This window comes from Embiotoca jacksoni, unplaced genomic scaffold, assembly GCF_022577435.1.
Source record: "Embiotoca jacksoni isolate LCO1_2020_lvr unplaced genomic scaffold, fEmbJac1.0.p SCAF_22, whole genome shotgun sequence".
In the NCBI taxonomy this organism is placed as follows: Eukaryota; Metazoa; Chordata; class Actinopteri; family Embiotocidae; genus Embiotoca; species Embiotoca jacksoni.
Window position 1 is genome coordinate 7247366 of NW_027185363.1, and position 22430 is coordinate 7269795.

At 44.3% G+C, this 22430-nt stretch overlaps 1 protein-coding gene across 7 annotated transcripts in view; it reads left to right on the top strand.

Moving 5' to 3' along the window:
• mib1 (MIB E3 ubiquitin protein ligase 1) overlaps positions 1–22027 on the top strand; it is a 58355-nt gene extending 36328 nt beyond the window's left edge. The window contains exons 13-22 of one of the 7 annotated variants that reach the window (XR_011178690.1): positions 9049–9181; positions 10514–10600; positions 11086–11244; positions 13211–13392; positions 14967–15156; positions 15276–15354; positions 15472–15618; positions 16449–16473; positions 17599–17667; positions 19277–19307. Coding sequence is in view for 6 of the 7 variants with exons in the window: in XM_069157636.1 (XP_069013737.1) it covers positions 9049–9181; positions 10514–10600; positions 11086–11244; positions 13211–13392; positions 14967–15156; positions 15276–15354; positions 15472–15618; positions 17596–17667; positions 19277–19377; positions 19579–19719 (1291 nt within the window). In the remaining variant the exon portion in view is untranslated. Of the gene's footprint in view, positions 1–9048; positions 9182–10513; positions 10601–11085; positions 11245–13210; positions 13393–14966; positions 15157–15275; positions 15355–15471; positions 15619–16448; positions 16474–17595; positions 17668–19276; positions 19378–19578 lie in introns of those variants that run through there. The other 6 variants (XM_069157636.1, XM_069157637.1, XM_069157638.1 and 3 more) reach the window with 6 other exon arrangements.
• The last annotated feature ends 403 nt before the right edge of the window (positions 22028–22430 follow it).

Genomic DNA, 22430 nt, shown 5'->3' on the forward strand with positions numbered 1-22430 from the left:
CCCACCTCTCCACGAGGCTGGGACCAGTCCAACAGATCAGCCAGAGGACAAGCTGATACAAGCCCCAATCCCCCTGTGACCAATCACAACGCCCACACTTCCTCCCAGGGCTGGGCCAACGGTGGCTCTGAGCCAATAGATAAGCTCAGCCATGCTGTAATGCTCTGTCTGTCCTGTGGCATGCTGAAACATTGAGTCCTGGCTGCTATGTTGCTATACCACATGTTGGGGGAGAGAGGGAGGGGTGAGGGTAGCGGGGGGAGGGAAGGATGGATGGATAGAGGGGGAAGAGAAGAAACGAGGGATGGAGGGAGAGAGAGGAGGGCTGGGGGGTACAGCCCTTACTGAGGGGACTCAAGGACATAAAGAGCTTTTGGGAAAGTGACTATAGCATGCAAAGAGAAAAGCTTGCATTGTGAAGCCACTAAAATCACTGATGGTATGTGTTTTGCCCACTTGCCAAACCTAGAAAGAGCAGGATTTATTTGTGGCACTTTAAGTGCCTCAGCAATGCAGGTAATAAATATGACAGAGCAAGGTGATATACTTCCCCAGCACAGCTGTCAGGCATCTTTAATACTGTCTCCCCCCATTTAAATACTAGTGTAGTTTATCTATTTACTTGATGTATTGGAATAAGTAATAGAATTTATTTGCGAGTCTGATGATGCTTTAATATCAATGATTTCACCTTGGTTTGTGTTTTTATGAAACACGGAGGATGTGCTGCATAATTCTCGCTGAGTGACCGCATGGAAAGCATATAAACCTTGCAGGGTCCTAAATGTGGTTTCACACACAACAACACTGAGACATGTCACTGTGTAGATCTTTACCCTGCTGTACCCCTGCTGGGGTTTTATATTGTTTGTTCTGTTTATTTATGTGTATGTCTTCCTGATTTGTAGTTCAAAGAGCCTGCCATTACTTAAAAAAACAATACTGATCATACAAAATGAGTATCGGTGGATTATAGTTGGGGATGAACCTATCATACTTTTGGGATCCCATTTCACGTCCTTCAGACAATATTGAGTATGAAAACCATGTCAAATGTTATATTTTTAAGTTATATTTTACTGCAAGCTAGTAAAAGAAAGAAAGTATCAAGCCACTTTTAATAAGATGACTAAATCATTCAAGGAATGTTTGATCATAGAGCAGGTGATGCAGCCATTATATATGTCTGTTGATTAAAAAAAACAAAAAAAAACTGTGCAGAGCCCCATGTTAAAATAGAACAGACCTGGGGACCCAGGAACCATATTCACAAACCTGAGAACGGCCTTGAAGTGGTGTTCACCTGTTTGGTATGGATGGTCAAATGTGGGCCGAGACTACTTAGAGCCCCATGTCCAGTCATATAAGATTTTTGTCAGTGGAATGGGTGTTAGTAACCCTAATGTACTCTGAGGGACACATCCAGGCCAATGTTCAGACCTAAACCAAGCTTAGCTGTTGAATAATGCAGGCCACGTTACCTTGGTAACCCGTATGGACACCGAAGTCAATGGCTCCCATGTAAATGCAGTTTGACAGGTCAGAGAGGCAAAGGATTTGTGCTTGTTTGTGGCTTTTGGTGTGTGCGTGGGTGCTTGCATCCAAACAGGAAGACAAACATGCACAAGAGAATTGACTTTGTGTGAAGGAAAAAAAGAAAAAAAGAAAAGTACATTATTAAGATTAGTCAGAGGATCTTACCTTGGAAATTGCTGGAGAGAACTTTCGTTGCAGTATCGGTACAATGAATCGTGTTTCTGGATCTGTTGGGAATCTGTTGGAGTTTCTATGGAGCCTTATCTTTGTAATGTACAGTACATTCATACAAGCTCCACTCCCTCCGCTATTAACAAGTTGGCTGTTTGACATTTTTTTGTGCTGCTCTGGGGCATATGGCCTGTTGTCTCAGTGCTTAGAGGAGGCAGTGGCTGATACAAGGTCCTTTGATCCCCATTATTCTCCACTGCAAACAATAGATTGTAATTACCAAACTCCTTCTTTCAGCCACAGCTTTTTCCTCTGCATGTGTGCCTAGAAGTGTAACCGCCAAAGACTCATCAGCTGCAATACGGCAGCTTGTTTGTGTCACTTTGGATCTGCTCTGCCAATTACTGTGGTAGGGAATTTGGTGGTGCGTTATCCTCATATTTCCATTGTGCCTAAGGGGCAATACTGTCACGGCTGGCTCTCTTTGTAAAGGGACCTTCACAGGTTAGAGCATAGAGACGGGAGTGTTTTCAGTGGGAATGCGAAGGCAATGTGTTTGTAATGTGTTTGTGGGGGCAAAAAGGTGGGAGGTGGGAGGTAAGCCAGGGAGTGAGGAGTGATTTAAAGTGCTGGATTTGCTGTGAGACTGTAGATCATGGTAGCCTCTCAGACCGTCGTCCAATACGGTGACAGTGGCAGGCTGCTGAGTGGCCGTCGATCGAAGGACCTTCAGAGCGGCTGAATTCTCCACCGCTCTGCAAAACCCATCGTCAGTCCCTCGCTTCTATTTACCGCTCTGTGCCTCTCTGTGGAAACACTTGCAGTTAATTTAACCAGCCAGGAGTAAGTCTAGGTGGTTTTATATTTTTTAATCAAAGTAACTGAGAAAGCATCTTTATAATCACAGAATGAGCAGTATCTCAACCGCGATGAGAGAGTCCGTGTCAGGCAGAGGTCATTTAGATAGTGTTGAGTGATCTTGCACCGGAAAAAAACAAAAACCAAAGTTTATAAAATGGACATAGCCTCCATGACATCATCCATAGGTTTCCTGAAGAGCAGTTTTGAAGGTCAATATGAGTGGCTCAGCCCATCGCCATCTTGGCACGGCCTGACTCCGCCTAACTTCCGTCTATTCCAAAATTGGGCAAAGAGGTGGTTTGTGGGCGGAGCTAAGGCAGGAACGAAGCCAGATTGCTGAAACCAGCGCACAGTCGAGTCTCGTGCCGTGTCTTAATTCATGTACTGTCGTTTGTACACTTGCTTGTGAAGTACGTGAATATCGACAAGAGAGTATTATCTCAAATCTGTCATTCTGCCCTCACAGGAAATAACCGTAACATTTGAATGCATCACCTGCCAACATATCTGCTGGCTAGTGTTTACTCTTTATCTCTGACGTCATTAAAACATTATATTTACATTCTTGCTGCAAAATTCCCTTCATCTCTACAAATGAGTGTTTTGAGGGTTCTTCCACATTTTTTACCAGTCACTGTTTTATATTTAAGTATTCACTCCCTTTTTCCTAATTTCCCTTTAATCAGGCTGTTCAATACCCGTTATTCATTAACAACCCACAATAGACTGTTCATGTCCATGATTCTCATTGTACTTCCCTCATATGCTTCATTCATTCATTTGAATGATGCCATTCACTTCCATGGAGGGATTTTACCCAGTTTTTTTATCGTAATAATATTTGGTTGTAGCTGTCAAAAGAAATCATGTCTACCAATTTTTTTCCTTCATGTTCTTGAAACACTTGAGCCTTTTTTCTTGGATATTCCATGTTATAATTATTATTTTAGCTATGTCCTTTTTTTCCATGTTTCTTTTTGTCCCGAATGAGTCAAGCATTCAAAATGCTATTACTGCATCCTGTCATGCGGTTTTGTCACCCTCATTGCGTTGTGTTTTCACTCCTTTAAGTCGGTCCAAGGTCAATTACTTGTAAGTCATTTTCGTACAGCGGGTTCATTTCAATTCAGTTTTTTTCAACCATCCCCAGATGTGCGTTTAGTAATAGACAAAAATCCAGTGTGGAACCTGCACGTTATGATCCAGGACCGTTCAAGTCTGTGCAGAAAGTGATGTTCTGTAATTACATTGTTGTTTTATAGGCATTGGTGCTATTGAGCAATTCTTCAATTAGCGTACGCATGATTTAGGTGTCTCTTTATTCCAATATAATCTGCATGTCCTTGCTTCCTCTTTTATGTCATTCTTCTTCTTTTGGGTAAAAGGATGTACATTATGACTATTATGGCTGGTGCAGAAATGAGAATAAGGCTTTTTCAAGGTGCTGAGGAGAATAAAGTGCAAAGGAAGAGTAGCATGGGAAAATAATTGGGTCATCTTGAACCAATGGGATATTAACGCGCCATTGGGCTTCTCTGACTGTCTTGATGCCTCCTTCTTCATAAATTGCTATGAATCAGGACACCCCATATCATAGGTGATTTAAGGTTAATTAAAGCTAAGCCTTTATGGGTCCAACCTACTCCCCAAATGGACAGAAAACTAGTGCCGGGATGTTTGAAAATGCATTCAGTGTCTCCTAGACAACCTTCAAGGCAGCAGCTATAGTATAGTGATAACCAAAACATCATAGAAATGCACCCCTTTGCCGGTTTATGCAAATAGTCCATAATAAAAGCATGCTCACTCAGGGGCCTCAGGTATAGGCAGGCAGGCAAGGGAAGGTCACATTGTAGGGGAAATTATTCTCTTCACGGCATGGTAATGAAAGATTTTTTTTATCGAGCGGAGCCAGTTAGGTTCTTGTCCTCGGCTCTCTGCTGCACTGCCGGCCCGGCCTGTGTTTATTTACTCTGTCCACAGCAGGACAGCAAATACCTGTGGGACAGCTCTGACAAAGTGAACTTTTAACTAATTGTGTCTGAGGGTGGGGTGACGGCCACAGTGAACTTTGAGGGTTGAATTTGCATGTAGAACAGGGGCTAATTAAATTATTTATCCAATATCTCTTGTGCTATTTAGTAACAGTAAAGACAGTTAGGTTTCCCCTTTTCTTAGTTTGATGCTTGTTTCATTCGCACACACGCACACAGTTTTAGTGAAGCAGTTTCATGACTCTTCCTCTCCCAAGTGCTAGTGACTCAGTGGCTTCCAAACTTCTTGCACATGATGAAGAGCGCCTGCCTGCTCTGAGTGGAACGGGGGGGAGGGGGCACCATTTGGAGGTAGTGTGTTGCATTTGTGAATGATTTGTTGGGAACAGGGTCCACTATTTCAAAGGACCTGAAAGTATTGATCCAGCCCTCAATGAGCTGACACCTCATGTACCGCCTTTAGTCGTCTCATCTGGAAGGGCTGCGCCAAGAAGGACTCTGGGAAAAAGAAGTCCCACCATTAGGACCAGCTGAGCTTAGTGAAGGCAGTTTAAATAAGGTTAGGTAACATTTTTTATTAAATCATTTCATCTGAACAGCTGTGTCAAATGCATCGGCGGGTAGTTTACTCCGTTTTCATGGAGATGGATTTATTGACATTCCAATAGCTGATACAATTAAGGACTTTTTGTTTGTGTTAAATTCATATTTTTCACTTCTCTCCAAGACGTCACACAGATAAAATCATATCTTTAACTGCTAATGAAACAGTTGAAAGCTGTGGTAAAAATTAATAAGTGGATTCCAACATCATGAAGTAGCTTTGATGGTTTATACATTTCTGGTTAAGGTATTCGGCTGGAGTGTTTGCAACCATCTGCTTAAGTTCCGATCTGTATGTTGGGCCGTGCACGCTCTGTAACATTTGCGAGACGGATCATTTTCATCGTCAGTTTTATAAAGCGTTTTATTTTCCTGAGGCAGGTGGCACCTTTTGGTGACTAATTTCCAATGCAGAATTTGGATCTCCTTTCTTGAGCTTGAAGCCTTAGTTAATGGATGACGGTATGCCAAACACGTCTCCTACATCAGAGTAACCATATGTTTGTGCGCAGCCATTAATCTCAGCCTGGATGTTGACTGTTCCTGTTCTGCCCTGTCCTACCCGAGTTATTGTCCCCTGACTCTCACTTCCTGTTGTAATAACGGCGACTGACCACCACACAGATGGCTGTCAGCCAGGCGAGGGCAGCAGAAGGGCCCTGTTGACCCCGTACACTCTCACACACACACATGACTGCGCTGCACACACACGCTCCCACTGTCTTACACGCAATGACAAATGCCAACACACACCGAGCTGAGGGCGTCAGTGAGTGTCCCAGTCAATGACAAATTGCAGCCCAAGACAACAAGAGCCGGTGTGGCTCTCCTGTGGGACTCTTGAGATCTCTCACAGGGTGACCCAGTTCCATCACGTCTCCCCTTCTCCCCTATCCTCTACCATACCTTTTGCTCTGCTGCATGTCCTCCTGCATTCACAGCGACCATAACGATAGTTTTCGAGGTTCGGTTGTAAAAAGGAAATCCTCACTGCCCTTTTAAGTATCTGTCTCATACCAGATAACCTGAGTTATCTGAACGTTAGCTAGCAGGTCAAGTCAGCGTCTTCTCAGTAAAACGTCTGCAGCCTGAGCTTCTTCTCCTTCATCCTGCCTCCAGAACCAACACACAGTTTCTTTTATACCCTCATCAGCCGCTGCTAACATCAATTACCCAAGAGATTAAAAAGAACAAGTGGAATTTATTTCTTACTTCTTAATTCAGCCTCTTTTTTTTCTGCTTTTACAGCAAATAGCTTCGCTGCAATGCAGCAGTGCCAGTATGGGGCATTAATATTAATGTCCGCCCATTTCGCCCAGCGTGGCAGGGAGCCTGTCAATCTAGTCTTATATTGGAGGGGCTCCCGACACCAGCAAATACCTGTCCAGCACTCAAGTGCCTGGTTCTGACACTAGAAGGCGCCAGTCTGCACCGACCGTGTAGCAAGTGTGCATTCATTGGCCAGTTGATTTACATATAGTGGATGTTTCCAGCCAATCCAGATTGAACAAATGTTATATATTCTGCCAATGGGAGTGAGAAAATTGGTAAAAAAAAAAAAAGAACAAAGACTTCATGTGGGACAATTGCCCTTGATTCTGGTGGAAATGCATCGCTTTCCTATCGTATGTTTTCTTTCTAAAGGACGGTTAAAAGAGTGTTTTGTTTAACCGCTGGGAATAAGTTTTATGTTTTAGCTTGAGGCAAAAATCTGATGTGGCAAGGTCTTTTCTTGGATAATTTGCTTGTTTAAGTCTCAACTCCTTCCCGGTGGGTGAGCCACAGATGAAATTACCCCAAAAGTCCCCTAAGAGGTGTAAAATCTACAGTATGTAAGCAAACAGTTCTTTGTAACAAAGAAGACACATTATGAATGGGAGATTAGGCAGAGTGGGTGCGGTTGCTATCACATATAAGCAGCGCTCCTCTGCATTAAGTGGTTGAAGATGGCTGCAAGCAATGCAGGTGTGTGTGTGTGTGTGTGTGTGTGTGTGTGTGTGTGTGTGTGTGTGTGTGTGTGTGTGTGTGTGTGTGTGTGTGTGTGTGTGTGTGTGTGTGTGTGTGTGTGTGTGTGTGTGTGTGTGTGTGTGTGTGTGTTTGCGTGTGTGTGCGCGCGCGCGCGCGTATGTGTGTGCGTATGTGTGTATGTGCATAAGCCTCTGTGCAATGAGAGGTAGAGAGAGAGAGCGAGGGAGACTGGGATCAGTGTGCTGCGCTGTTCATCACTGCAGCAGTACACCAGCCCTGAATCTCTGTCCATACAGAGGTGCTGACTGCCTGCCCCGTGCCTCTCTGCCCCTCTTTCTCCTGCATTTCCTCAAGAGGCAGTGCTGATGATGCTCTCTTTCATTACTCCAGAAAGAAGAAGACAAGCTCGAGGTTTAGCAAAAAAAAAAAAAAAAAACACCGCAGAGAACGCTTGCCAGCTCATTGGATTGCATTTCTTTCTTTTTCTCCATCTTAATTCATCATTGACTCTGCAGGCTGTGGCCTTTCCTGCCTTGCACCGGAGCCCATTTCCCTCTCTGTGCTGTTTGAGATGCTATTTACCTTACTGTTGTTTACGTAAACATTCCACTGCATGCTGTTCAGCCTCATCAAAGTCAGAGAAAAATCGCCTGCCTCCTTGTGTCGCAGTTCAAAGATATTGCCCTGCATGATTATTCAGGGTTAAACAAGGTCAGAAGTGTTCCCTCAAGCACTGCTGCTGTAGTGCTCATAGAAGGTACATTGTGTGCCCAACTATAGACAAGATTCAAGATTAGTTAAGTGTCTCATTTTAGATTGAATAATATTTGGACCGAATGAAGAGTTCTTTAATATGCTAAAATAGGAACCAGTTTCATTTTATATCTCTCATGTACCATATGCCTGCATGTATGCGCATGAGCATGAAGGGAGGTGGGGTCGGGGGCAAAGAGATAATGGACAAGTTCAAGCATTAAACTTAAGCTGCAATTCTATGAAACCTACTTGACTTAATTGGAAGAAAGCTGTTAACCCGTCGGATTCTAATTATAACTGTACAAGTCAAATCTGTTTTTTTTTTCTGCCGTCTTTGTATTTAGTAAGGAAAGGAAATACGAGTGTGGCTTCCTCCTCCCAGTAAAGTGGGTTTCTTTTCCTCAGTGACGCTGGAGGGAGTGTCAGTCAGCCTCCCTCTTTATCCCCACTGTGACACCGTGACTCCTTTTCAGCCCTCCTCTGGTACATTTGCCTTTGCAGCCACCTCTCTGTGTGGCACACATCCTCTAAATGACCTTCAGTGGCACAGAATTGGCTCTTTTCACCACACCAGGCCACTTTTTGTCCAACAGCGCTGGTTAAACGATGCACAGTCTTCCCTTCTCACCTTGTCTCTTTCTTCCCCGGGAGGAGACCCGAGTGAATGCAGCTAAATTTTGTGTAATTACCATTTTGCCTTCAACGATAGGCGCTTTTGCGCATCATCAAGGGAAAAGTGTCTCCCCTATTTAACTGAAGAGATGGTAAGGGTGTGTGTGTGTGTGTGGGGGGGGGGGGGTGCTCTAAGATAACACACAGCACTTGTACTGCTCAAAGCCTGATGTAAATAACACTCTGCTTGGTAAAGCAACTCCTCCCCAAGTTCATTTAGTATTCTTGTCGCTATGTGTGAAAATGGGATCTGCTCTGCTGTGAAAAGAAAAAGTGTGTATTGGCAAATAGTGTGCAGCAGCAGCACAGACACACTGCGCGAGACATTCGGCCGCAGATGCATTTACGTCATGAGTGTATACCTTTTCATCAGAATAATTAACTTCATTGTCTCGACTTATTTTGGTATTTTTCTCATGCGCCAAAGCCCGGAGTCCAGTTAAGCACTCACCTCTCTCCCTCCCCTCTCTTTGTCCTATCTGTGCAGTGCCATGCGTGTGCTGCTATCCAAACTGCCGAGGCCTTGGATCGTGGACGAGAAGAAGGACGACGGTTACACTGCACTGCACCTGGCTGCCCTAAACAACCACGTGGAGGTGGCTGAGCTTCTGGTGCACCAGGTAACAACACTCCAGCAACTCACCGACACATAACTCATTTGAATGCGCTCTTCTATTACTTAACCCGATATAAAATGGTGTTAATCATAACTCTATTATACAGCGTCTACATATGTGGTGTTCTGTGGTTGAGCACGTAAAATGCCGAAAAGTAGACTTTATTTTTGTACATGTATTGCATTTATACAACACAATTAAACAAAATAAAATAAGAAGTATATCTTCCTTTAGACGGGACGAAAAAACACACCTCAATCGCCCTCTGTGTAAACACAGCTGAACAGACCTCGCCGTTTAAAATCATCCTAAAGCATTGCAGCATCAGTACTGCCTGCACTTTTAGCTTTACCGGACTACAGACCATTAAAAGCAGCTCCCACTGCACTCCCTGCAGCCAGCAAGCTGGAGACCAGTTGAAGCCCCTACACTATAACTGCCATTTTTTTTTTTTTATTGAATCCATACGGTTCACTGGGCCTCCAGGGGTATTCTTTAGTGCTGCTGGGCCCTCATATCCTCCTCCACTTGCAATCAGAAGTTCATGCTCTCTTTTTTTTCCCATCTGAGATTGCAGGTTTAGCTCCCTGAAGACTAACACACACGCACACACAAGTTTACAGCAAAAGTCACCTGATCAAGTGGGAACTGGGTTAATTAGGATGTGGTGCAAGGCAGTAATGTTGCTGCAACATACCAACGCACAAGTGTTCGCTGTGCAAGCTACCTTTCAGCGGGGACAGCGTTCCCCCCCTCCAAGTTCCTGCAATGGGTTTGTTCGCAGTGATGGCTCAGCTTTCTATTCAGAAACTGCACCACACTATGAGGTGCACTGCAGATTCCCAGCCGGCCAGCCAGCCAGCCAGCCAGTCAGCCAGCCAGCCAGTCAGCCAGTCAGTCAGTCAGCCAGCCAGCCAGCCAGTCAGCCAGTCAGTCAGTCAGTCAGTCAGTCAGTCTTATTACTTTGGGATTTCACACACTGCCTGATCACAATGCTTATCTCCCCCCCACATCTCCTCAGCTGAGGTGTTTGCAATTGGAAATGACAATCACATGCAGCGTTATTGTAGGATGCCTTTTTTTTTTTCAGTTCCCTGGGTGATACTTTGTTGGTCGGCAAGGCTGAAGGAAAGAAGCTTCTGTCATGCAACATAAAGCCACAGGGGTTGTTACAGTATTTCATGAGATAAACAATTTTGTTATTCTCTCAATGATTTTTTTTTTCTTTTTTTTTTTCATCTGTATTTTTTTATTCTTCACTTCGCTGTCATCTCTGTGTGCACATATGCATGCACAAATGCCCATATGTTTATTGTGTGTGTTTGCTTCTGTCAGGGCAACGCCAGCCTTGACATCCAGAATGTCAACCAGCAGACGGCATTGCACCTGGCAGTGGAGCGCCAGCACACGCAGATAGTCCGGGTTAGTGGGACCCTCTTTCTTTCTTATTCTCATGTGTTCCCCTTCCTTTCGCGTCTCACCGTCTCTACTAAGTGAACATCGCCGTCTGCAGTGATCTTTCAGTCCTTCTTTCTGGACCGGACACAAAAGGGAGACGAGCAACATCAGCGCAGCCCCACATTTAATTTACACGCTTGGATGTCCTGCAGTTGAATGAGGTCCTGCTTCAGAGGGGAGGGAAACTGCTCTCTGAGCCAGTGTCTTGGCTTGAGTCTTTTGGCGTAGTGTTGGATTGAGATTGCCACGTTGCCATCTTGTGGACTCCAGAAAAAATGCACTGCATAATTGGGTAGCACAATACCGAAGCAGTTCACTGTAAGCAGCGACCTTATAAATCAGCATTGTGGCATTTGCATTGTAGCATAAAATTAAAGTTGTTTTATGGTGGTTGCTGGAGTTTCTGCTTGATTGCCTGTTTGTGTAACTCTTTGTTTATATGTTAACAGCTGCTGGTGCGGGCGGAGGCCAAGCTGGATGTCCAGGACAAGGACGGGGACACACCGCTCCATGAGGCACTGCGTCACCATACGCTGTCCCAATTGCGACAACTCCAAGATATGCAGGACGTCAGCAAAGTGGAGCCCTGGGAACCCTCCAAGAACACAGTACATATGCACCTATTATTAACCTCACTGTTCCTTCTAGGTTACATTACTTTGTATGTGTCATGGTTTATTTAGGTATCATAAGGCATCACAGGATTAAGATGTTCACACCTCAAAATGAAAGAAATGTGGGTTTAGTTGCAGGTAATAACAGGAAATGTGCAATGATAATTAACTTGATTTATAGATATTTTTATTTAAGGTCAATAATAATGAACAATGGTGTGAAATGCAGTTATAGCGGGCTCTGTCTGGAGGTCAAGTGTGGCACCTCATTATCCAATAGACTGTTGTGATTCAATTTGACATTCCCAAATATATTGAGTTAGAAAAGGCATGCATATTAATGCAGCATGTTAGGAACTTTAGACGAGACCTGGGTACTGAACTTTGATATTTTTGCTCCGGTACGATCTGCTATTGAAAAATGCCTTATCATTCTGCACTATTTTTCGATGCCTATGGTGCATCCTGAGAAACACGTTTTTATTTGAAAACTTGTATTCCATTGACGCAATGTCATCAGCGTCAAGTGAGCCAATACTGTGTATACCATACATTGCTTCTCACTGTACAATTACTTATTTTCAATTTAGGTAGGTAAAGCTTACATTAGGACTCATTTCACTCTTTAAAAACACAATTTTGGCCACATACCTCCCTGAGTTGAATGTGCTGCAAGGGACTGGAAGTCTTCTCTGGGGCCAGCAAAGGAACTTGAGTGTACTGTTAGCATACGAGGCGTTTGGGCAACATAGGTAAATTGTAGCGTCCAGTGAAAACCTCTATGTGAGGCGTTTAGAGACATCTGTTAATTGTAGTTATAGATAATAACCTGGGTTACACTCTCTCCCCTCTAAACTACATGAACAGTCCATTTTGAACAGCACCCAGCTCCACCTGCCAGCTACTGCAATTCATGGCTCGTTCAAATATCCAGCTTCTTCCTTCCATATTCTGTCACCTGCTTTTTCATGTCATGATCTTGGAAGACTGAGTAGAGTTGTCTTGTCGCAGTTATTCTTCAGGACCTCTACACACACCTATAATAAAACCAGTGTGCGGCCCGCTGTCTGAAAAATGATGACAGATCACAGTTAGTCAGGAGGCCCAGTGCTCCGCAGTCTCCATCACCTGCATCGCTGGACATCAGCAGCGGCACCAGCCCCGTCATTCACACCGCAGCCAGATAGAGGCATGGAGCAGTCAGCCGGGCCTGAATGAGTTGAAGCCAAAAGGGGGGAGCATGTCAGACCTGAACCTTCTCCATGTTAACACCACATCATTAATCGCCACAAGGAAGAGTTTAAGGCCCAGCTTCTGTGATAGACTTTCTGTACCTGTCACCTTCCGTCTCCCTCCTACTCCTTTTTCTTCTCCACCTCCACCTCTCCTCCTCTATCCCCCTCTCTCTGCCCTCTGCGGTTCCCCAGCGGAGGAGCGGAACAGACAGACAGCAGGCCTAATTGAGATATGTGCTGTTGGGTCACTCTCCCATAGCCCCCCCCCCCCCTTTCAAGATGAGAATTGAATTAGTCGGCCCGGTGGCTCCATCAGCAGAGATGTAAAAGCTACTGGTTGAAGACAATCAGACATGGAAGGCCTAAATTGTCAGAGATAGAGAGCGGCTTTGAATGGAGGTAGACTGAGTGAGGCGATGGGAGGGCGAGAGACGGGACAGTTAATGGGATTTTGGGAGAGGGTGAGGGGGTTATACTGCCCTGACAGTCGTCCTAAGGCCTGTCTTTGATTGACTTATTGGTAGTGACCTGATCTGTACTTTGACTTGGTTCTTCTTTAAATTAAAACCAGCCCTCCTTACTCTTCTTACCTGCTTAAAGGTTCAAGTGCCAGTGTGCACAGTAGAGACAGGACTTCACACTCGATTCATCTTAGAAATAATCTCATGTCAAAAGCCTGAAACGCCTCAGACTTTATCTGTTTTTGCGTGTCTGTCTTTTTGCAGTTAATCATGGGCTTGGGCACCCAGGGAGCAGAGAAGAAGAGCGCAGCATCCATCGCCTGCTTCCTGGCAGCTAACGGCGCCGACTTGACCATTCGTAACAAGAAGGGCCAGTCCCCTCTAGACCTGTGTCCCGACCCCAGCCTCTGCAAGGCTCTGGCCAAATGTCACAAAGAAAAGAGCAGGTAAACATGCCAGGGATCGTATCACATTTTGGGAAATATATTTACTTGTTTTCTTGCCGAGAGTCTGATGAAAAGATCGATACCACTTTCATGTCTGGGTGGGAAATATGAAGCTGGAGACGAGATGGTGGGCTGAGCTTAGCATAAAGACCAAAAAGCAGAAGGAAACCGCAAGAGCAAAAATGTTCACCTGCCTGTAGCTGTGTAGCTCCGTAATGAACATGTTACATTGTGTGTGTTTTAATCTGTGTAAAACTTCAGAGGAAAGAACAACACAGTTTTATAGAACGTTATGTGCCGAATTATTTCTTGGCCAGAAGCTGTTTGTTCCTGGAGTTGCAGGACTTCAGCAAAGAACACCTTAAACCAGAAATGGTTATTTAGTTACAGTTGTGTTTTGTTTTTGTTTTTTTACTGTGTTGGTCACGGGGACAGAGATCTACAAATCTGTTGTGTTTTCGAGGTGTTATTAAAGAGTTCAGAGACTGTTACTGTTGCTCGCGAATGGATTGCAGCACCTTGATGTGCGCGGAGCCGAGGGAGGCAAATTCCTTTGTGAGAAAATATTGCAAGTTACATCGCTTGATCAGCATCGGCACCCGAGTTACACTTGTTTCCGTGACCACTGCTATGTGCATATTTGCTCACGGTGGACTTGAGCGTTTCGCGTCAAACTCGGGGAATCGGATACAGAGACCCCTGAAATGTTTTTTTTTTTTTTAAATCAATGAAGCAATGAGTTCAGTGAGGTGGTTTGAGTGGCATTCATGTTTCAAGATGGACAGAATGTCACTGTCCGAGACAGAAGAAGGCACGTCAGGTCAGGAGCGCCACCAGGTTGGTATCCTTTGACATTTGCCAGGTTGTGCACTGTGAATTTGTCCTCCAGGGTCAGACTGTCAACACTGAGTTCAACGGTGATGTTCTGAGGCATCCAAGGAAAAACATTCAGTGCAAACAACCTGAACTGTGGCCTGATGGCACGTTGATTCTCCAATAAAATGCGCAAGTTTCTCGCCCTTAACAACACAATCTTCGCTCCCCCACTCGACAGATTTGGCTCCCATGCGACTTCTTTCTGTTCCCGGAAAACTCGGGTGCTGATGTTGATCAAGAAACGTAACTTTGAATGCTTACTGACGTTCTGGCTTCACCCTGTTCTGTGCTCTGTTCACACGCACCTTGAACAGTCTCAGAGCTTTCTCGTGTTTTGTCTGCTTTTCACATTTATTTGCTGTGACGGCACTAACTGCCTTCGAAAAGTCCACCAGCCGAAACCCCAGTTCCACGTGGGGATTAAAACGAGGAATTTACAAGAATGTGTTTGTGTGTACTCGGGTACCCACTGCTCCCACAACAGCACCTGAAAGAGATAAAAGCAGAAGTCATATCTCAGGACAATCATCAGATGATTTTTATTGATTTTCCTTCCTCGCTGAAGATGCTTCATGTCAGGCTTTTACTTTGAATTTCATCTTCCATCTCCCGATTGCTTTCGATGTTCACCGGCAGCTGCTCTCGCTTCATAATCCCTGCTGCTCTCCCCCCGTCCCCTCCCCCGTCCCCCGTCCCAGCGGCCAGGTGGGAACCCGCAGCCCGTCGCTGAACAGCAACATCGAGTCGCTGGAGGAGTGCATGGTGTGCTCCGACATGAAGAGAGACACTCTGTTCGGGCCGTGTGGACACATCGCCACCTGCTCGCTCTGCTCGCCGCGCGTCAAGAAGTGTCTCATCTGCAAAGACCAGGTTCAGTCACGAACTAAGGTATCAGAGACGCTCCCGCCACCTGTCCTCCCCTCAAACAGACACATGACACAGACTGCATAGACTCCTGTGCTCTCTTTTCTTTTTTTTTCTCGTGTGCTTATTTCTCCCCTCCGCAGATTGAGGAGTGTGTAGTCTGCTCCGACAAAAAAGCAGCAGTGTTGTTCCAGCCCTGTGGTCACATGTGCGCTTGTGAGAGTAAGTCACCCATTTTCGACATTACGACCTTGAATTCGGCACCAGCGTCTCTCCTATTTGCTTCATTTTGTGTAAATGAGAAACTGGATGTTAACGTTTTGTGCTTGTCCCCTCCAGACTGTGCGAGCCTCATGAAGAAGTGCGTACAGTGCCGGGCTGTAGTGGAACGCCGCACCCCCTTCGTTCTTTGCTGTGGAGGGAAAGGTATGGAGGATGATGCCGCTGATGATGATGATGATGATGATGATGATGATGATGACCTTAGTGAGTGAATCTTCCACACGTTCCCTTTTAATCCACCCTTCTTCTTTATTTAGTTTTTCTCTTTCTTTTCTTCATTTCTTCTTTGCTTTCTTGCTGCCTCGCTTATGCATTTTATTCCTATGTTTGCATCACTGTTATGTTGTATTTTTCCATCTTGGTAGCAATGTTAGAAACATATACTAAGTGCACTCAACTCAGAGGTCAGACAATCAGTCAATCTTACTTTCAGAACTCATTTCCACGTTAAAATCTGGCATGTTTTAATCATTACACCCACTCTGATTATGTCATTTGTACGCTCTTCTATTTAGATATTGGCTCGCGTGGACGGTGGCCTCAGTAATGCTTGGCTGCTTTGTCTGAAATCTTAGAAGCCATTTCTAGATTGAGTTTTGCTGAATAATACAATAATGTCAGAGTCTACAGATAACCTGATTACATTATTTATGTTTCTGTGGCCTCCAGAAGTTTGACTAATCACACTCACATAAAAGGGATGAGCTTATTTGTAAGCATATGCTAGCAAGGACCTGTGGTCCTTATGATACATGCATATTAATAGCCATACGAATGTGTGAAAATGCTGACTTATAATATCTCCCTCGGAATTTCTGAATAAGGACACAGAATGATCAAATGTTTGAGATAGATTAAACGCCCTGCAGTAGGGCTGCATGATTAACTGTTTAAAAACACGATCTCTATTCAAACCTTCGAAGGCGTCTCATTTCTAAATGACAACTATTCTGCTAGTTTTATTTGTGACATCAGCTGCATTCAAACAAGCGCTCCTACTTTTTCCCTTAACAACTGACAATGTGGCTTTACAGAACGGGATGCAGAGGAGCAGAAACTGTAAGTTCAACAAATGAACCCAGTGAGAGCGAGTATGACACACTGGCGAAAAGAAACCGCACAGAATTTTTTTTTTTTTTTTTTTTAATGGTATTTAGTTAAGGGAGGAAAATAAACTGAAGCTGATTGTTTTTATGTTTCATGAAGCTGCTTTTTAAGATGAAACGAGAGCGTTCCCTTTCTCTTGTCCAATGTTGAAGTGCCGATCCTTCCCCGGGCACCATCATATCTTTTTTTTGTTATATTTCTTTTTGTTTTAGAATGAGTGCAATAAACATTTATAATGAAAAAATAATAATTTCAGAAAATCATGGTCTGAATTCTAAGCAAGAAAATCGTGCCTCCCATTTTAACCCCTAACATGCAAGCATCCTTCCAGCTGCAAAGGAGCCCCAGTTATCATCGGTTTTACCCCAAACATTGTAACTAACACTTGATTCAGGGTTTAATGTAGTGTGTAAATATATTTATTCTGGGTTGCATCCACAATCCATCTCCATGTCTCAAGGTGACAGTGTTTTATCGCCCATATCCTTATTTCAGCGGTGCATCTCACTGGTGGTTACTTGCACTGCGTTTTCCACATTTTTCTGTTGAGTTAAAAGGGAAACTGTTGTAAGTTCACGACTTTGATGTTTACCCCGGTGCGAATTGTATTTAATTCCTCCTCGTGTCAGCAAATCTCACTCGCAGTCATTACCAGACTCGCAGTAGTGAATGCAGACCCAAACACCACACATACACTCATGCAAGGGGCAGCATTGAATGTTTATCTCTTTTTTTTCCCTTTATCCCGGTAACACTCGCCCGTTGCTGTCTGCTTAAAAGGCAAATCCAGTGAACAAAATTTACTTTATTTTGACTCCCTACGTAATGTACCTCGAACCCAGTGAGCACAGGCGTTAGACTCATGCTTAAGCATTGGCTGATGGCAAAAAAAAAAGAAAAGAAAAAGAAATCACTTGCCGCTTTTATCAGTTCTGCATAGAAGTAACTCTGTTTCCCTTTCTACAAATTCTTTCTCTGCACCTCCCTCGGAGGCTGTAGTGAGTAGTTTTGGTGGCCAACCGTTGGGCCGGCGAGGGCGGCATGTGTTATAACAATGTGACTGGTTATTCCCAGCAGGGAGCTCTAACAATATGGCAGGGGGATCGCAGGATCTTCTCCAGCCCAACAATCTGGCACTAAGTTGGTGTAAGTATACCTCCGTGATCCCCTCCTTTATCAGAGCCTTGTTTTTTTAAGGGCCCCCTCCCCGCCTCCCTCGCCTCCCTCACAGTGCTGCCCTGGCCCCGCTCCCCTCCCCTTTAACCCCCGACCCTTTCTCTTTCAGTGCTACACACACACCCTAAACAGTAGATGATGATGATGATGATGTATATGTATGATGCAGTTCCCAAGAATCACACTGGCGCTCGCCGTGTCTGGCAGATGTTTGGATGTGACAGTCAGCCAGCTTGGAGTCCCCAAGCAGGGCATCACTCCAGACAATAATAAATACATGCAGGCAGTTTCACACCCACATAATCATTACACACAAGCACCCGGCGGATTGTACAATGCCAAAAAAATGCTGCTTTATGTTTTGTCCTGAGCCAGTTGATACTGCAGAAAATTACAAAGTGTGCATTTGTGAAATAAAACCATTTAAAAGTGAGCCAGGACAGACTTTCCCGAGCCAGAGAGGTTTAATCTGCCAAACAAATTCAAAAGAGCATGTGTTTGTGATGCTTTTTAAATTATAAGCAATACGACTGGCTGGTGTGGCTACATTTATGTTTTATTGACAAAGCAATTTATAGTTTGGACGGGGAAATTTGTGGTAGCCACTGGTTCAAGCTAATTTGCAGAGCCCGACTGATATATGGGCTGATATCGGCTTATGACAGTTAGATGAGGGTGTCTCAGAAAGCTCTGAGGCTGTTCCTTTTGCGTGAACAGTTGTCAGTACCGTGACGTACATGGAGCTGGGGAAGCTCTAACCATTGTGACTAAGTATTCCCCCCCCCCCCCCAAAAAAAAAAACGTCGCTCGATCAACATCAGCATCTGAGTTTGCACACGTTTTTGTGTTTACTGGCATGTGTGCATTTGCGATTTCATTTCGGATATCAACTGAAGCAGAGGAGCATTTGGAAAATCGGCAACAAAGACCCTCGAACCGTTTCGGAAAGCTAACAGCAATTAAGCAACGGGCCGGGCGAGGTGTTTTGAGCGGCGTTTGTATATCAAGGGGGGCAGAAGGTCAAAAACCGAAGCAGGCGCATCAAGTCAGGAGCTCTACCACCTGACTGTCGTCCCGCAGGTCCGGACGGTCGACGCGGAGTTCTGCCCGTGACTCTTGAGGTGTCTGAGGGAGTATTCAGTGCAAATGCACATGAACTGTGGCACAATGGCGCTTCGCTTCTCCGACGTGACAAAGCATCTGCTCACAGCGTGAAGACGGGCGAGTTTCTCGCCCGCCACGTCGCTGCTGTTCCTCCGCACCGCCCCAACTCACCAGATTTGACTCCCTGAAACGTCTTTCTGTTCCCCAAAAATTAGACACAAAATTCGATATTCGCTCTCTGCTCGGGTTTCGCGTCGAGGGTGAAATCCCTAACGTTCGCGTACCACCGGGCACAAAAACACGCGCGTAACTCCGGCGTCGATGTCGGCGTTGGACCCAGAAATCCGGTTTCAAACGGGCTCTATTAATTACTGAAATCTTTTGGGTGATAAATGAATTCTTTTTTTCTGTTTTTTTTTTTTTTTTTTCCCTCCCCCTCAACATGTGTTTATGTTTTTGTCTTCTGTCCAAACAGCGAGTGGAAACATCCCAGCACTGCAGAGAGACAAGGACAACACCAACGTCAACGCTGACGTACAGAAGCTACAACAGCAGCTTCAAGACATCAAGGAACAGGTGAGCTCACAAAGCAGGTGTGGCTCCCCAACTACCGAGGAAGGATCAAACTGAACCACAGCTGTAAATCAAATACATGTCTTGGTTCGTAAAGTTGTTGTGTCGGACTTGTCTTCGTTAGTAATTCCTGAAAGTTGAAGTGTGTTTACCGCGGCGTGAAAACACGAGCTGTGATCGCTCCTCTTCTCCGTCTGTCTGCAGACCATGTGTCCGGTGTGTCTGGACCGGCTGAAGAACATGATCTTCATGTGCGGCCACGGCACCTGCCAGCTGTGCGGGGACCGAATGAGCGAGTGTCCCATCTGCCGCAAGGCCATCGAGCGCCGCATCCTCCTCTACTAGACCTCCCAGCAGACTCGCTTTTTTTCTTCTTCTTCTTCTTCTTCTTCTTCTTCTTCTTCTTCTTCTCCTCCTTCTTCTTCTTCTTCTCCTTCTTCTCTTAAAGCCCTCACTGACCACGCCCTGCAACACGCCCACATCCACACCAGCTGCTGCTGCTGCTGCTGCTGCTGCCATCCTCACAGCACCCGAGTCAGCCAGCCATGTCTTGTCTTATTCTATACTACTAACTGCTCTTTTTATGGTTTGATTGTGTTCAGATGGAATCTCTGTTACAAAACAAGGAAAAAAATACCAACTGACTTCAAGTTTTCTGTCGCCGTTTGTGCGGACAGAAAGACGCTCGCTTCACGGACGACACCCTGTTTTTCTTCTCTCTTGCCTTTCTTTTTCCCGCCATCCTCGTTGTTTTCTCTGTTTTTACTCGACCTTTGAAACTTCTTTTCTCTCCCGGAGTCTGAGCTTCACATTCACAGTCTTGGATATGAACTTAAGTGGTGAATCTTATCTCTGGATTTCACCCTGGAATAAGTCAGAAGCGTGGGGGAGGCGAGGTCGGTCTGTTACCTTTTGATGTAAAGCTCTTGTGCATCTGTCGCAGTCAACGCCAGCTGAGGTCAAGTTTTATTGTATTTGTAAATCTTTATGCAAGTGTATTGGTATCAGAAGCTCCAGATGTGGATTTTTTTTTATTTTTTTTATTTTTTTTTTATTAAAGTACTTAATTTTTCACGACAGTATGTCAGGTTTGAGACACGTCACTGTTTGCACCACTTAAAGGTCCAGTGAGCGTTTCGGCTTCGCATCTGTGTTCAGTTCGGCTGTTGGACTCTCTGTCGTCGCAGTCGAAGACCAAATGTTGGCAGTTTTGCACTAGAAAAAGCTGAGTCAGGGTAAAAGCGTTTTTTTTTTTTTCTCCGCACTGACTCTGGAGGTCCACTTCAGCTCAGTGGCAGATAAAAGTAGTCTGACTGCCAGGTATGCACACTACACCTTGTTTACCAAGCTGTAACTACGGCGGTGTTGCAACACTACAGATTTAAGAGCCCGGCGCGTCGGGATTCAAGACAAACTCATTCAGCTTCTGTCCAGTGAACAGCGCCTGTTGTAACTGTTTGTTTCACACACACACACACACACACACACACACACACACACACACACACACACACACACACACACACACACACACACACACACACACACACGATGCAAACCTTTCTATAACAAGAGTATCTCGTCACATCTTGATGTTAAACTGTTGAGACTCGGTAGTATTGTCTGACAAATTGTACGATTCAATGAGCATTGCTAATTTACCATTGAAGACTCTGTGCCATTTGCTTCCAAAAATCGACTTATTGAATAACTTGTATGGGGATAAGGTGCTCTTTATCTTGTATTACTTTCTTATTTTTATTTAAGTGTATTTCCTTTTCTCAAAAATCAAACCGTTATTGAGCTAGAGAGTACAATCTATTAGAACATCAAGATGGAAATGTAGAATAAATTATTTTGTATTGCAGCCCAAACGATAGGACTTCTAGGTATCACTGCCTTCCTACTATGTAGCCTCAAAATCTCTCAAACATTCTGCTTTGATATTCATGTTGAAAAATGTTTGTGATGGGGATTTTTTTTGTTTTTGTTTTTGTTTTTGTTTCGTTTGCAATAGCTTTCTAGCAATCATCGGTAGGTTTCTCTGATATAGGTCTGAACTTGTTCATTTGTGAAACAGAAAAAAAAAAAAAAAAAAAAAGCATTTTGTTGTTTTAAGTGTCAAGTATCTTTTCAGCAGTGTTTCATTTGGGAGGAAAGCTAATGATTTTTTAAAGACAGAACTTGCCTTACCTCTTGAAAAGGCAGTTGCCCATGTGGAGACTCAGTGAAGTCGCTCGCTTGCTCTGCTATGTGGGAATTTGCAACCGCATACAAGCATTTGTTTTTTGTTGTTGTTTGTTTTGTTTTTTTTAGGTCTGAAAGCAACTTTTGATTCTTTTCTCTGATCACGATAACACTTTAAGCTAGAAGCACTAATACGCTCTTTGGGTAGTGTTGTCTTGTTATGGTTGTTCTGGAGGGGAAAAAAAAAAAAGAAAAAAAAAAGCCTATTTTCTACTTTATTTTCAATACCTGTAACTGTCCTGTTAGACCTGTATCAATAGTATTTTCTTTGGCATGAATGTTTGACATATGCAGTACGACATGTATCATTAAAAAAAAAAAACGTTCAGTCTGTATTGCTAATAAGTGCTTTTAAAACAACCATATCGCTTAAATAAAGTTTTAAATGAACCACGAGACATTAAAAGTGCTGCATGTTGTGTTTTTTTTTTTTTTTTTTTTGATTGTTTGATTTGTTTTTAAAGTCGAGTTCAGATGTCGCAGGAAATTAGCATTTTGTTGCTTTTCCCCTGCTGTGCGGCGTCTGCCTCAGAGGAGACGGGGACGGGAGGGACGGGGTAATTGAAAAAATGCTAACGCCTAATAATGACTCGGCACCGGCGTGCGACAGGTCAGCTATGGTAATCACGGAGAGGGACCAGACAGAAAAAAAAAAAAAAAAAAAAAACCCACCGCAGAGAGAGATGAGAGAGACCCAAATAGAGTGATGCATCTTCTCCCGTGAGCGGAGTGACAGCGCGACGTCTCACGAGGCTCCTCCGAAGCACTAAGAAATTATGGCCAAAGGCCGTTTATGTTCTGGCCCATTG